The sequence below is a fragment of the Aythya marila genome, assembly GCF_965140915.1.
Source record: "Aythya marila genome assembly, chromosome: 15".
NCBI lineage: Eukaryota > Metazoa > Chordata > Aves > Anseriformes > Anatidae > Aythya > Aythya marila.
The window spans coordinates 11,793,714-11,808,787 of NC_139056.1; the positions used below are offsets into that span (position 1 = coordinate 11,793,714).

The 15,074-nt window shown below is 47.3% G+C and overlaps 1 protein-coding gene across 1 annotated transcript in view; it reads right to left on the bottom strand.

Annotated features, from left to right (window-relative positions):
* The window catches only part of ADAP1 (ArfGAP with dual PH domains 1), a 57,155-nt gene that overhangs the window by 40,777 nt on the left and 1,304 nt on the right, over positions 1–15,074 (bottom strand). Inside the window, exons 2-3 of the mRNA XM_082772753.1 lie at positions 6,084–6,214; positions 4,200–4,291 (exon numbers count right to left, since the gene is read on the bottom strand). Coding sequence (XP_082628879.1) covers positions 4,200–4,291; positions 6,084–6,214 — 223 coding nt within the window. The remainder of the gene's footprint in view (positions 1–4,199; positions 4,292–6,083; positions 6,215–15,074) is intronic.

Here is a 15,074-nt window from a genome sequence, read left to right on the forward strand (position 1 = left end):
GCATGCCCAGCCACCGCAGCCATCCAACATGGGGTGTTGTAATTAGAAGCACCAAAACCTCCAGATGCTGCAGAACGCAGGTCGGCACACAACAGCGTGCTGCTAGTGGTGGCTGGAGGTGTTAGCCATGGCCATGCCACCCAGCGCTGTGAGCTGGGAACAGCTCACGCTGCTGCAGTGACGGGGATGCAGCAAGGCAGGGAGATAGCTAAATGTACACTCCTTTACGAAGCAGAGCTCCCCTGATCTTTGCTAGTATTTATCTACTGAAAGGCAGAGGGAGCCTCTGACCAGAGAAAGAAAAATACAACCTTGCACATTGCCCTCAAAACATCCCCAACACACGATGTACCCACAGCTGCTTGCATAGCAGCACAGTGTGTGAACAGGACCTGCTGCTGCGAGGGATCACATCCATGTTGCAGAGAGCACCCACACAAGCAGAGCTTCAGGCTCAGCTCTGAAACTCGGGCACGCAGGCTGAAAATTGTCCCTATGCAAAATATCTGCAAGTTACAAGCACAGAGCAGACAAACCGTCCCAGAAGCAGCAACTTACAGGAGGACTAGCCTTGCCTCATCCTCCTAAGAGCAAAATGAAAAGCTTTAAATAAAGAAACAAACAAAAAAAAAACGTAACCCCCTTATAATTCACAGGTTATAAGCCTGGCCACATACATCTCTACCAGGCATCCGGGAAGGGCTGCAGATTGAGCAGCTGCCCCAGCAGGGTCAACGTGATCTCGGAGACTGCTTTTATGGGGCTGTGGTTGGAGCTCAGCCACCGCTCCCCGGAGCGCAACACCACCACAGGATGAAAGAAAAATAAAGCAGAAGCAAAGCCCATGCTGCATTATCAAAGGAAGCCAAACTAAGTGAGCTCAGAACGAGCCACAGACATTTCTGCCAGCCCAGCAGCAGAAGGGATAAAAACGCTTGTGGTCTGAAAGCTGGCTGAGCAGCAGGGCCAGCTTCCGCGTGCTTGCAGCCTGACCGCTGCGAGGGGAGCTGGGCGCAGTTCACAGCCACCTCACAACACGCAGCACAGGTCGGATGGCCCCAAAAGGACACGACAGCAGCTGGGGTTGGCACGCATCACCTAATTGAATTTAACCGAGACGTGAGATGGAACAAAAACCCTTCGGTATGGGTTGCATGCTTATTTCACTCCCATTATGCTCAGTGCAGTTATTTTGCAGCTTGTCAGTTGAAGGAGGTTAAAATCTGGTCGTACCCCTGAGTTTAGCATCAGGAGCTGCAGTCAGCTAGGAGCAGTTGGGCAGGAGCCTCTGCCATTTCTGGCTCTTTACTGTTCAGTAGCTGCCCTCCAGTGCAGGAGGGCACAGCTGCCTCCGAGATGTGCTGACCTCCAGCACTGCCCAACGCCCACAGCATCCAGTAAAGGCAGTGGGGTGCATCTCCCTCTAAATCTACAGCTTGCTGATTGCTTTGAGACGCATGGAGACAAACTCCCTCAGCGCTGTCACTGCTAGGAGAAGCACAACAACTACATGAAGACCATCCTTAATAACCCACGTACAAGCAAGTTTCAAAACAGCACAACCAACTGCTGGGATTTTGGATCTCAGCGACACAAATGTGGTACTGGATCCTCTCAGGACTGCAGCACTTCATGAGCTGTCTGGTTATCAAGGACAGCATCCAGGTCACAGCTGCTGCTGGCATAGCTAGCAACTCCTCCTGCCATTCGGGTAACACACTGAGCTTGTAGCACACTTTTTCTTCTTTACATCAAGGAGACACTACGAAGACAAGGGAAACAAGCATGAATAATGCTCTGCCAAGAGACTGTAGATTTTTGGTTTAAACCCAACTCCAAGGAGAAGCAAACGAGAGAAACAAGCAGCAATTTTCCTTTTGTTGGTGCACCATCTTAGGAAGTGCAATCTATTTACGCAGCAAGATCATGAAGCAGTGGATGCACAGGATTGGCAAGGATGCTAGAAGCATCTGAAAGGGTCACCACAGCCCCCACGGGGACGTTGAGACAGGCATTATAAGAAACTTGTGGCCACCAGGCCCTGCAGCAATGGGATACATCTGCCCTGGGGAGCCAGAGGCAGGCTTTTGTGCACGGAGCTGGGTGGGTCAATGGCATGCCAGAGCCTGTAGGAAAGCAGGCAGCCTGGTCAGGACGGGTCTTCTCATCCCCCCCAGCTGGGTGGGGAGGCCAGTGCTGGGCAGAAGAGCAGCAATCCTGTCACCTGAGCACAGACAGGCAGAAGGCAGGTCTTGTCCTTAACTGTCACAAGGCAAGTCCCCTCCATCTCCTCCAGCTACCCAGTTTGAGGCATCTTTTTTCCATCACGAGCCCTTACAAAGTCACAGCCCTGACCTTTCAGGTCCTCACACACACAAGCACTTCTGAATCCCCAAGAAACCCCACTTATTCTAGTGGTGAACCATCTTCCCCCACCCTCCTCAAGTCAGGACCCAGGAGCATCCATTCAAGGTAGGAACAGAAAGGTCCCAACCTCCCCACACGGTCAAACAAACGTGGGCCCTTTCCTTTCTCCTTCTTGGGAGAGGCAGAGTTAAAAAAAGAAAGAGAAGTCACTTTTGCTGAAGCTATTTTTTCTTCCAAAATAGAGAAAAAAATAAACAATGGTGCTGCCACGCTGAGCTGAATTTGCATTGTCTGCTCCCCAGGATGAACACTACACACCACAGAGACTGCGGGACCGCTCTGGCTGGGAGCTCCTTCCTGGCAGCTCCTCCTTGGGCTCTCTCCCACAAAGCACAGGTGTTGGAGCAAGAGGAGAGGTAAGGCAATGAGACGTTTTTCTTAAGAAAAATAATCCTGGCAAGAGAACCACACCACGCTCAGAGCACGCTTCTCCACAACACACAGTGGCTTGGCCAACCCTCAAATCAGTCCTGCAGTTGCAGGCACCGCGGAATTTGTTGCCAGAAGACATTTTAAGATCAAAACTGAGACCTGCCAACTGTGCACAAATGAATGATTTCTTTTATTGTAAGGCCAGGTAGTGCTGTTCACACCTGGGTCTTCCCAGATTTTGCATTTGGGCATTGTTGAATTGTGGGTAATGGATGCACCACCAATATACAACACAGGGACAACGGGAGCCCTCTTCTTTCTTCTCCACAAAGGCTTTTTGCATGATGTAGGAAGACAAATATAGGATTGAGAATATAAAGTCACCCTGAAAATGAATGAAGATGCTTGTGAAACCCTTTGGTGTGATTTCAGACTCGGGGAACATAGCAGAGCCTTCCTACTCACAGGCTCGCATCTCACAGGGAGAGTCTTAACAAATGCTTCCAATATTTCAATTTTAGGCACCTCTTCACGTCTGAATGCATTTCAGAGCCTCACATGCAGACCGGGCATTTCCATAACACGGTGCTGAACAAAACCTCCTGTCCACTGCTGACAGCAGTTCAAGCAGCAATCTCAGGGCTACTACTCCCCAGCTTGCTCATACTAAAATACTGGCTCTGGAAATTAAGCCCTCCAGAGAAGGTTCTGCGAAGACCGTTTTCACAAACATTTTAAACTCCCTTGGTACACGGTAGGATCAGGCCCTAGAAAACAATCCCGTGGAACAAACACCACCCGTTCATCCTCTCCTTGCTCTCTGGCCAGTACAGCACATTCTGTCTGCTCAGCTGCCATGGTCTGTAAAGCCTGCCCCAGCTTACAAGGGCGGTTTACGCTACACGGTAAGGGATACAATATCTTTTTCCTTGTCCTCGTGGAGGAGATTATTTGTCATGTCAAGAGGAAAAAAAAGAGGGAGAAAAAAAGCAAATCCTCCATTTTGGCACTAAAACCCAGCATTTTTGTATTACAAGTAACCTAGCCTCTCATATATCAGATAAGCGAGCTATGTTTTGATGTAGGAGGGCTATTTGAAAAGGCAGAAATCAATGGGTAGAAATTGGCATTTTTGTAGCCTTAGGAACCTGGGAGAGTCTGGGGAACAGACAAACTATTGACTTCTCTGCATCGTCTCAACCGGACTTATTAAATAAGATCCCACGCGTGGTATAAACTCTACCATATGCGCTCAGAAGAACAAAGATTTTCAGGGCCTTCTATAAATGAAACTCCTCTCTGCAGCGGAAAAAAATGTATCATGCTAAAACTAAAACATTACGGAGGCTGCAGCTGCACAAACAAATAAATGTTGTTTACCAGCAAAGGTATTTACTTACTGACAGTCAAGAAATGTTGGCTTGTAATAAAATGGTGGCATTTTTGATTCATATTTTGCTTTTGCTACATTGTTTCCATTTGCGGCCATAAACTGTAAAAGAGAAGAGAAAAAAAAGAAAAAAATTAAGAAATTTTTAATGCTATTTCCTCTCGTCCTCCTTTGTTTCTACAGAGTAATAAACTAAGTGGGATGGGGCCTGTGTTCATTTATTAAAAGGCTTCTCTGTGTGCAGAAGGGATGCTGTAAAGGCTGTGCCTGCAAACCAAGCCTCAGAAATTAGCCCTGGAGACCCGTCGACACTCTGGCTATACAGATATTACATCTCTGATCCAGCCTGGCATTTCAGAGACAGGGCACAGAGGTGAAAAAGGAGCTAAAACTGTCGGTGCTCACTATCCCACAGCAGTCTACTTAATACTATCAGGGTGGGTTTTTTTTGCTACAGACATGTTGTAGGATAGGAAATCCCATCAGATCATTTCAATCATTTGGGCTGCTGTCCCTCCTAGGAGCCAGGCCACCCTACTGGGCAGAGACTGCCCTGAAAATTATCACACCCCACTCCCTGAGGGCATCTGCTTAATAAAGTGCTGAGGGTGGGTGCGCATCCCAGTCACACATGCACAATTCCCACTGATCCCCATGACAGCAGAAGGCAGCACACGGTGGCATGTCCCACCTGCAGGCACAGGAATGTGATGGCTCCCAGAGATGGCTCCAGCAAGGCAATAACCTGACAACATGACCTATGCTGTTTGCTTTGGTGAGGAACACATCGCTTGGAAAAGGATAATTTTATTTTTGCAAAGCCATGCCAACAACCTCAAAAAGGAGCTTGAAGTATATTAAAAAAAATAAATAAAATTATCTGCCCTGACAGCCCTCATTTCCTCCTTTTTTTTTTTTTTTATAAAAATGGCTAGCTGAACACACTGCAAACAAAACCACATCTTTTCCTATTCATAGATTTTATTTAATGAAAGTCACTTTACAAGCCTAAGAAAAACATCCCCTCCCATGCAGCCCATGCTAAATATGTTTTGCCTTGTATCAAATGCCAAGCACATAAGCAGAACAAGCAGCTAAGCTTTTATTTTATTATTTATTTCTAAGCTTTTTTTTTTTTTTTTTTTTTTTTTATTACTTTCATGTTTTGGAGGACCTTGAGTTTACATATGCAGCCTACTCAAAAAAAAAAAAAAATCAGGGAAGGGAAAGCCCATGCAAAACAAAAGCCTATTTTCCTCACAAAACACATGACTGAGAGCTGTGGCTTTCAGAAAAACCTCAAATCTACAAAATAAGATAAAAATCAATGAGTGTTAGCATTCTCTATGCCTTTAAAGATAACGACAGTCAAAGCATATAGGTTTCCTGGTTGGTTTTAGCAGCATCATCCAAATCTATTCAGGTGTGTTGTATAAATACAGAGAATTTATGTTGCAGGGGTTCAATTCTTCAGGACACTGTGTTTAATAGCTTTCAGTGCTAAGTGGAAGAGAGTCAGAAACAGCTGAGCTGGGCAGGGATGCTAGACTACAGATGGAGGTAACGTGAGAAAATGAAGAGGGTCCATTTAGAATTAATAATTTCTACACACACTGTTTTAATGATATTTTATAGGGGTAAGGGAAATCCTCCCAATTTCTTCATGAAATGGTTATTCAATTTTTCAACCAGATCTCATAAGTATAGCACCACAGATCTCATTCCCGCATTTTGGAATTTAGTTTCCTGGGATCACATTTGCTGTAGTATCTTTAGAGAGGACTTGGTTTTACAGTTTTGCTGGTGAGGAAGCCAGAGGGTAGGTGGCATTTAGATCAGTGATGTAAAACAACGACCCAAGCTCACTGGCATTTCAAGCCCGAGATGCACGTACCTCCACTTGAGCATCATCCCAGTCATCCAGACGGACAGACTTCACTTTGCTGACTTGTGGAATGTTGCGATGGATTCCTGAACAATTCAAACAAATGAAGATCCCTAGGCTATGGGACGCCCAGTCTGGATCTGAAAAAAAACAGAAAGAAAATTGCACTTGGCTGGTCTATTAAATTCAGCACAGGAGGCAGGAGAGGTGGTCAGGACAGGGGATGGCAGGGGAGGTCAGGAGTCACCAGGGCCGAGTTCCAATTCTAAAGGCATCAAATAAACATACAAGGAGAAGGTCTATGTTAGTTTAAATTAACAGTTATACCAGTTACACTAATAATTAACAGAACTGCAACCTCAGGAGCAGCAGTTATTCACAGAAACCCAATACACACACAACTGCATGTGCCCGAGAACCCCAAAAGTCAATCCACACTCACACGAAGAACAAAATGTCTCCCTTCACCAGCAAATCCCACCCAACAAGGCCTGTGTGGACCAAAACTGCCCTATAAAACAAGCAGCTTAGTGAAACCCTTATACTGCTTCTCTGCTTTGACAGTTCTTACTTTATTTATTGTTTTTTTTTTTTTTTTACAGTGGAAATGCAGCATACAGACTTTCCTCCCACAGTCGTGGCTGCACAGCAGAAAAGGCCTCTGAGCCAGGAGGGTTTCCAGCCCTCGCCTTAATGGAAAAAGGCTGCTGGTGGCGGCTCTGTGCTTTCTCTGAGCTGTTTACAGCCCTGAGCTGACGTCTCACACAAAGCACTTGAAACACACGTCCCTCGTCTCCAAATTCCTCCTCAGGAGAGCTGCTGCCAGCCTCCAGAGGCAGTGCCCAAAACGTAGACATGAAGCGGCGGAGGGCAGGACGCATCCAGCGTCGTCCCTCAGCACCAATAAGGCCAATACAGGCCTCTTTGTCTGAACCCCGACCGGCAAATGTCAGCGCCTGCCACTCCAGCTGCACCCCAGAAGAAAAAGCTCCCTGACAAGTCGCCAAGCGAGCCACAAATCCATCACACAACCGCTGTTGGCTCCTCCGCCTCCTCCCTGTGGAGATCTGCTCCCAGCGCGGGCCGCTCGCCTCAGCCTCCCCACAGCAGCAGGGGCCTGGGGGCCGCCCAGGCCTAGGCCGCCCCCGAGCAACGAGGGCAGGCCTTGCTGCCTCACAAACCACCAGCAGTTGTTTATTTCCCCACAGTAATTCGCTGAACATTTGTTCCTCACGGAGCAGCAGTTATGTATAACAGCAGGGGGATGCACGTTCTCTTCACACATGGGTACGGCCTGGCCGTGTCAGTGCAGCAGGGACAGGGATTGGGGTGGCACGGGGCACCACAGCTCTCCTGAGTGGGCAGCCCCTGCCTGTGGGGACAGCCACCAGACCCCAGCACACCACGGAGGGGACAAATCCAGTTCCCTGGTCATGTTTAGCTATAAAATCATGAGCTAAGTGAGCAGCCCCACAGGACGCAGCTGGGTGTCCACCCTGGAGAGGAGACCAAATTCCCAAGTTGCTGCAAGTCCCACAGAGCCAGCAGCCACATCACAGGGGACTAGTGGCCAGATATAAAGGTGCTTTTTAGTATTTCATGTGGCCTCCCATCCTCGTGCAAGACTCCAAACACTACAGCTGAAGCATGGCAAATAAAAAACCGTGCAAGTCAACCTCAGCATACAGCAGCAGGAACCAAGTGCTACCAGCATCCAGCAATAGCAGCGAGGGCAGAGGGTGCTGTGTGCCATCGGCCCAGATCCCTGGATGCTCACCTGGGGCTGACTCTCCTTCACATCACAAAAGAAGCACTCAGCAGACATCCACCCCAATTACAAAGGTTGCTGCCAGTTACAGAATTACAGGGTTGCAACAAGAATCTTATACACTGCTGCACCACTGTCCCATGGCAGTCCAGGAGCTGCTTTACAAACCCAAAAGCTGGTTCAGTTGTAAGAAGAAACAAAGAAATAGGCAAAAAAAGGAGCACATGGAGCTCATCACAATGTCCCCATCTCTAGCCATGAGTTATAGGTCTATCTTCAAACATAGTCCTACCCAAAGCCTGCTGAAGTCATGCTGCAGCAAGCGGAGAGGGTCAAAATGGCCATGGGAAAGGTCTGATAGCAGCAGAGAGGGATCAGGCATGAGGGATGGCGAGAGGGTCTGTGGGATGGGGTGACCACGGAGCAGCAAATGACAGCAGCAGTGAGGAAGAGGAGGTGGCAGTAGCCAAGTCTGTGAGTCAGGAGCTAACACCGTCAGCAGCACCATGTGCTCAGCCACGCTGCTACACAATAATCACACTTCAAGCCTTCCCAGAGCACTGATATCTGATTGCAGCAGCACCTGTCTGAGGGAAACGTGTATCAAAGCATGCATTGGCTTCTGTGGGATTTAATCAGGAGCTTCAACACTTGTTTTACGTTAACAGTTTTATCTTCGGCACGTAGGTAGATTTCTTTATACTGTCTGCAGCTTCATGTTTCCAAGTCCTCTCAAAGAAGTAAGCCCTCCACCACCTGCACTGATGTGTGCTACGGGACTAGGAGACATCACATATTCCTCAAGACAGGGCGTGAGAATCTGTTTGGGTGAAGGAACACCCTGTAAAAATATCCCTGGGCTCAGACAGAGGTGATGTCAGGTCTGAAGGACGCTGAGCCAACTTGTACCCAAGCCATGTCTTCTCAACATGGCCAAACAGCACCTTAAGCAGTGAGTTTCATCCACAAATGGGGCTGTGCAGCATTTTCCTAATACCAACAGTATTTTCTTTAGGCCAGAATCTTGAACTTATATCCACGCAATATCAAGCTGTGTTTAATTAAGAAAGCAAGAGCTGGGCTATACACAGGAGCACATATGCATGTTCAGAAAACAGACGGAGACCACAGGACCAGCGGTGTCAAGACCCAACTCTTAGAAGGGATAATCTCAGCTCATTCGATAAAACCACACCTTCCTCCTGGTCACCTTTCTTACAACATTTCTTCTCTTACCGAGCTCCGTTTCCACCAAACGGCAGCATCACAAACAGTGCACATAGGGAAGCACCACAGAAGAGCTGCACATTTAACTGCACTTACCGAACCTGACACCGGGCAGTTTGTGCTGCTGCTGTACACTAATAGCAACTTCCTGTTTGTTGTTCTATGTGCTGTAACAATATATAACTCTTCAATCCAAATATAACTCTTCAATCCAAAAATCACGCAGCAAGGGGATGTGGGGTGGGGGAGATGTAAGAGTTGTACACACTTGGCTGTTTGTGGCCTGCTTTGAAAAGCCTCCGGTATTAAGTTAGACCCCTTGAAAAAAACAAAAAACACTAAGTAGTGAAGTCCCCAAATCAACTGGTCTACCAAGGGAAATCTCTCCAGAGTGTCACTGGTAAAATAATTTCTTAGCAAATTTCTAGCTGTCTGAAGAAGCCAGGGGATTATGGCTCACACAAGCCCCCAGGCTGGTGCATCCCTGTGACTCTGCATCACTGTGCTGCCCCCAAGGCAGGAAGGAGGCTGGAGGATTCCCTTTTCTCCATCTTCCGGAGGTCTCTGCCAAGGCCACTTCCCCCTCGCACTCATGCCCCACAGCCTGTCCCGCGTGCTTGTGACACAGTTTTCAGAGAAATCCAGCTACAAAGCCACTGCACCCACAGATCTGCAGAAGCTGATGGTAGAGCCCCAGGCAGCTGGCCAGGGTGCGTGCCCAGGTCTGCAGGGATGCTTCTTTAAAGTCCTTTGTAAAGCACGCAGCAGCTACAGCCTTCCCCAAAGCACATCACTGCCCGTCTGTCTTTGCTTCTGCTCTCCAGCACAAAGGACATGAAAAAAACCCTCAGCTCATGGCAGATAATGACAGAGATCTCTAACTTTTGAATATTTGCAGGCTTCAACCCTTAAAAGTGGCTTTTAAGTAGACTCTGAGACAACATTTTATCAAGCATCTGACTAAATCCATGTCTTTATACAACTGGGAAAGGAAGTTTGGGGGAAAAACTGTTGGCACCTTTTAGGTTAAGGGAACTGACTTTCCCTGCAGCATGGCCAGTGGAGAGATGCTTCTGCAGAGCAGTGACCATCAGCAGATGTAGTGTGAGCAGTGGAGTCTTTGCAGCCACCTGAAGATCATCTTGCTGCTAGACACCTCGATGGCTGGAGCACCCTGGACACCCGGGGATTTCAGTAACTTTATTTAAGCCACTTTTTTTGTTTTGATCCAGAAAATGCAGCCACTGCCACGCACTCCTCACTCTTCCAGATTATGATATATTGCCATTTTGGTGCACTAGTCACCGCTTGGGCCCTACCCAAAAAAGATGATTTTTTCTAAGCCTCCAGAGTGTCAAGCAAACAGCAGCGAAGCCTAATGAAAACTCTCTGGCATTCCTAAGTTCCACACAAATGACTTTATTCCATTATGCCAAGCCAAAAGGAATAAAGACTAACAAGGAGCAAAGGGAACATTAAACCAAATGAAGTCTTTTAAGTGCAGAAAGTCTCTTATCCCTCAGCATCATTGCTCCAGAATGACCAATGCTTGCTCTAGAAAGCTTTCGCTGCACAAAGCGGTAGAGATTTTTGGTCACTTGTAAATCCATTATAATGACTTTAAAAATAAAAACGTGATACAACTTCATTTAAAAACAATAAATAGATAAAGCTAAACTAAAGTCACAATAAGGACATTGGGGTGACATTTTTATATCTTGTTCATCTGAAAGGGAAGGCACAGGCAGAGATTAGAGAAGCATCCAAAGCAAAACTGAAACACTTGGGCAACGCAGCTAAATTCAGAAATTAACTTCCCCAACCAGCCTCCTGGGGCCACCACAAGCCCCAGGAAAAACCAGCATACAGCAAATGAACTCTGCAGCTTCAATTCAACGTTACTAAGTGTAAGAATGACCCACAGAGGAAAAAACTAGGGCTGAACCCCCAAAATAATAAACGAGAACCAAGATAAGATAATTTATGCAAACCAAAAGGAGAGTAGAGAAGACAGGAGGTGGGATGGCAGTGGCATATATTTTTTTCAATCAAACTTTCCAGTACCCTGGCTATAAAAACAAGGTTCCAGTTTGAAAAGCCCTAAATGCCATCAACCTGAGTAAAAGCCACATGAAGTAGAGAAGTAATAGGCCCAAAATAACCATGAGGCAAGAACAAGAACTGACTCACAAAATTCACCCACATGTCCCCTCTCCACTTTTTGTCTGAAGCCAGTTATTGCACCAGCACTGACCAAGACAAACATCCGCAAGAACGTGGCCAACGCACTGCAGCGCCCCAGAAACTCATCCTCTAGCTCACACCACTGGCTGCAGCACGCGAATGGTGCCTTGGGCCATAAGCTGTGGGGCTGCATCCCAGCTACACCAGCTGAGATGGAGCCAGTCTGTTACTGGGATGGAGCTTCCACACGTATTTCTGACCTCCTTCCCCTGTTTGAGGTGATAAAGACTCACCAAAGGGAAAAGAGAACCCATGCAGGTAGGCAAAACCTCGTTTCACCCTGCACAAAAAAGGTAACTTGTGTCCTATAAGGGAAGATGTAATCACTGGGGTTTTAGTGCAGTCAATGCAAGCGAAGCCCTTTCTGCTTGCCACTCGGCTGCTGCTGATTTGCTAAACACCAGGAGAAGCCCACGTTCAGCACTGAAGTTCTGTTGCTATTTACTTTGGGAAAGGATTAGGAGGTTAATAAACAGGCCCTGGTCATGCATGTTTAAAAATAACAATAAAAGACATTAAAACTGAAGCCAAACAGCCTCCCACCAACACTCCCCGTTAAGTAGGAACATTTTTCAGTGAAGGCACTAAAGTTGCCAAAGTCTTTCGATTCAGCTGTCAGGTCTCAGCAGCCCCCTCTGCTTGCTGCCTGCAACCCACAGCACTGCTGCAAGCCTGGGCATCGGGAAAGGACAGACAGCACCATCACGTTACACATCCTTTGTCTGAAAACGTTCCCTTTCCCTGCAGAACGTGGCTAAATACAATGACCACAGGATTTTTTTTCCCCCCCTTCTTTCCCTCCACTCTGTTTATGCCAAGGGAGAAGAGCTGCTAAATTCTTGGGAAGAGAAAGAACTCTAAGTTGAAGGACAATGGAGGTGCGGGAACAAGTTTCCACTTTTAGCTTGAAAATGAAAAGACCGTTTCACGCCATTAGAGCAGCAAAGCTCTGGAACAGCTTTCCAGTGGGAGGTGGTGGGGGCAAAAAGAGAGAACGAGCTCCACAGCAAAGCCCCATCGCTCCACGGAGGGATGAGATGTCACTGAGGATGACAGTACGAGACAGGACCCGATGACTCAGTCACCTGCCTTCCAGATCTGTGTTCTTAGGACTGGGGAGCGGATACAGGATGGAGAGGCTCGAGATCAAATCTTCTCAGCGCCCTCCTTAACCCAGGATGGATCACGCCATGCCTGGCACTCGTGGGTTTTCCTCGAATCACCGCCCTTATTTCATGAAAGCAAGGGATTGGAAAAGCTTCACCTGGTTTAGAAACAAGATGATGCTGGGGCTGCAGGAAGGTGTTTATAAACCCTCAGCTGCACACCACCCACCCTCAGGCTTTTATATATACCACTACACCAAAATACCAAATCCACTGTGTTTTGCAGCACAAAAGCCCTCTGATATAAGGCTCGCTTCTATCACTCACCCTCTGTTCCTTCTCTGTTTCACCTCACCTAAGCCCCATGCACCGAAAAGCTGATGTTTCCCTTACTCCTTCCAGGGTCCATGTCCCCAGTAATTCATCCCAAATAAGAAAGATGAAAATAATAATTAAAAAAGAGAAAAAAAAAAAAAGCCACATAAACTGCTGGAGGGGTTTAAACTGCAGGATTAGTTTGATGGGATTTCCACTTCTGTCATCAGAGCCTCACTGTCCCCCACAACGTAAAATGATTCTCGCTTAGTGGAAACACAACCGTAAGTTAGAGAAAAATGGAGTAAAGGGAGAAATACTCAAGGTCTTGTTATGCCCTGAGATAACCATCGCTCTCGTGACGTGTGGAAAGATTGCCTGAGACAAAGAATCATTTAGGGGGGAAAAAAAAGCACCGAACTGCCACATTAGTCTTGAAGAAAAAAAGATTATTCTAATACATCGAGAGCCATTACACACCAGCAATTCAGGGCGATCGCTCAGTTTGCACTTAAGGCTGCATTTCCCATGCTGTCTGCACGGTGGAAGCATGTCTTTGAACCCACCAAAACAAACACGGCACAAAACGACATCTGGGACCCTGACTTCAGGGGAGTGTAAGGGCAGGGCACCCCACACCCCATAACCCTACTGCTGTGGCTCCTGCCCCACAGTTCAGTTTCAAAGATGTAGCTAATGCAATCTCATTACTCCTTACGGATGGATGACATTTCTGCAACTGATTTTTTTTTATTCAGAAACACCTTTCACTGAAAATTAAGGTTCTGCAAAGCAGCAATTAATAAAAAACTAAGAACCCTTAAAATAAAACAAGAACTGCAAGCATGAAATGTAGCCACAGTGATTTTTTTTTCTTTTTTGCCATGCTCATTATCAGTCTCTGCTTCAGCATCCTCACAGCATTCCCAGCTGTCACGGCCAGAGCACTGTAAGCCTGTTCCCCCTACCTGAGACATGCCCTCAAAATCTCGTCTGGGAGAACGCCTCGGAAGCTCTCATTTTGCACAACAGATTTTCCTGCCGGCCCACATGCTGGTCCGGGGAAAGACAGAGAGCATGGATCCGACCTTCCCGAGCATCAGACTCAATGCCACTCAACACTTGCCACAAAAGTAGCCTTGGTTCTAGGACTTGGCCACTTAAATCGTCCTCAGCTGGAATAACCTAAGTGGCAAATGCTGGCCCAGAGCCAGGCAATCGTGAGGCTTTGACTGGAGCTCACCAACAATCCAGCTAGGTGACGACCTACAGAGGACAAAGCTCTTTCCACAGCCTAGGAGAAAAGGTGCTGCCTCCCTGACATTCCCTGTACGTCCTGGGGGTTGATTTTTTGCATGGTCACAGCTTAGTCACAACGGTGCCCAGCTGCAATCTCTTCTGCATCAGGAACTCGCGGTTTTGTTATGTGAGCCTACAGTGCCTGGGACAAGCCCTCACTCCAGGGCTGTGGCTACTGTTTTGGCACCTGGGTGAGGCTCAGGAACAAAAGACAAACCTTTTTTTAACAGCAGGGAGGGAAAAACTTCCACTGACTGGCAGGTTTCTGAAACAAACATTTCCAAGAGCAAAAGAAAACCCAGCTAGTTTCCAAATACATGAATTAAACTAACAAAGAATTTTCACCTGGTTTATTTCTAACCCATCCTATCCTTTGTTATCTGTATCCCTGAGCTAAATGGCTACCTCTCATCATGGCTCCTGAAGCACCTCAGGATTTCAGGGAAGGCACACACCCACCTGGAAGCAATCATGATTAACCAGGGATCCTGACCTTTCGCTTCCCCGCAGGTGCACCACATCAGCAGTATGACGACATGTAGGAGCACAGGAGTACTACATGCTTCTGCATCTCCTGTTCATTCTCCACCCTCCTCTTCTTTCATTCTCACTTTATTTCCTCTGCTTTGGTACTTTTCTCTCTCCAGCTGTCCATCCAGTACCAGCTCTCACCTTTTTCTCTGTGTCCCACCTCTCAGTGAAGGCCACGCTTATACCCCATTCTGGAGGCTCTCCAGACACCTGTCCCACGTCACCTCCTACCCAGACTCAGAAAGCCCTGGCCTGCCTCACCTGCCCAGGACAAGCAACTGGACCCAGCCTGAATATTTTATGTATTACCTACAGACACAAGTTATGCATCTGACATTAAATAACCCAGGGCATCTCGTATTTATTGTCCCTCCTGGGCAGACGAGCACATTACAGCACCACTGCTAGCTCTTATTTGCCAAAGGTACCGAAGCACAGTGATAATTAAAGAAATTGGGTTTCAGAACAGAGGTCCAGTCCCAGGGAAGTAATGCTGCCACAGTTCAAAGA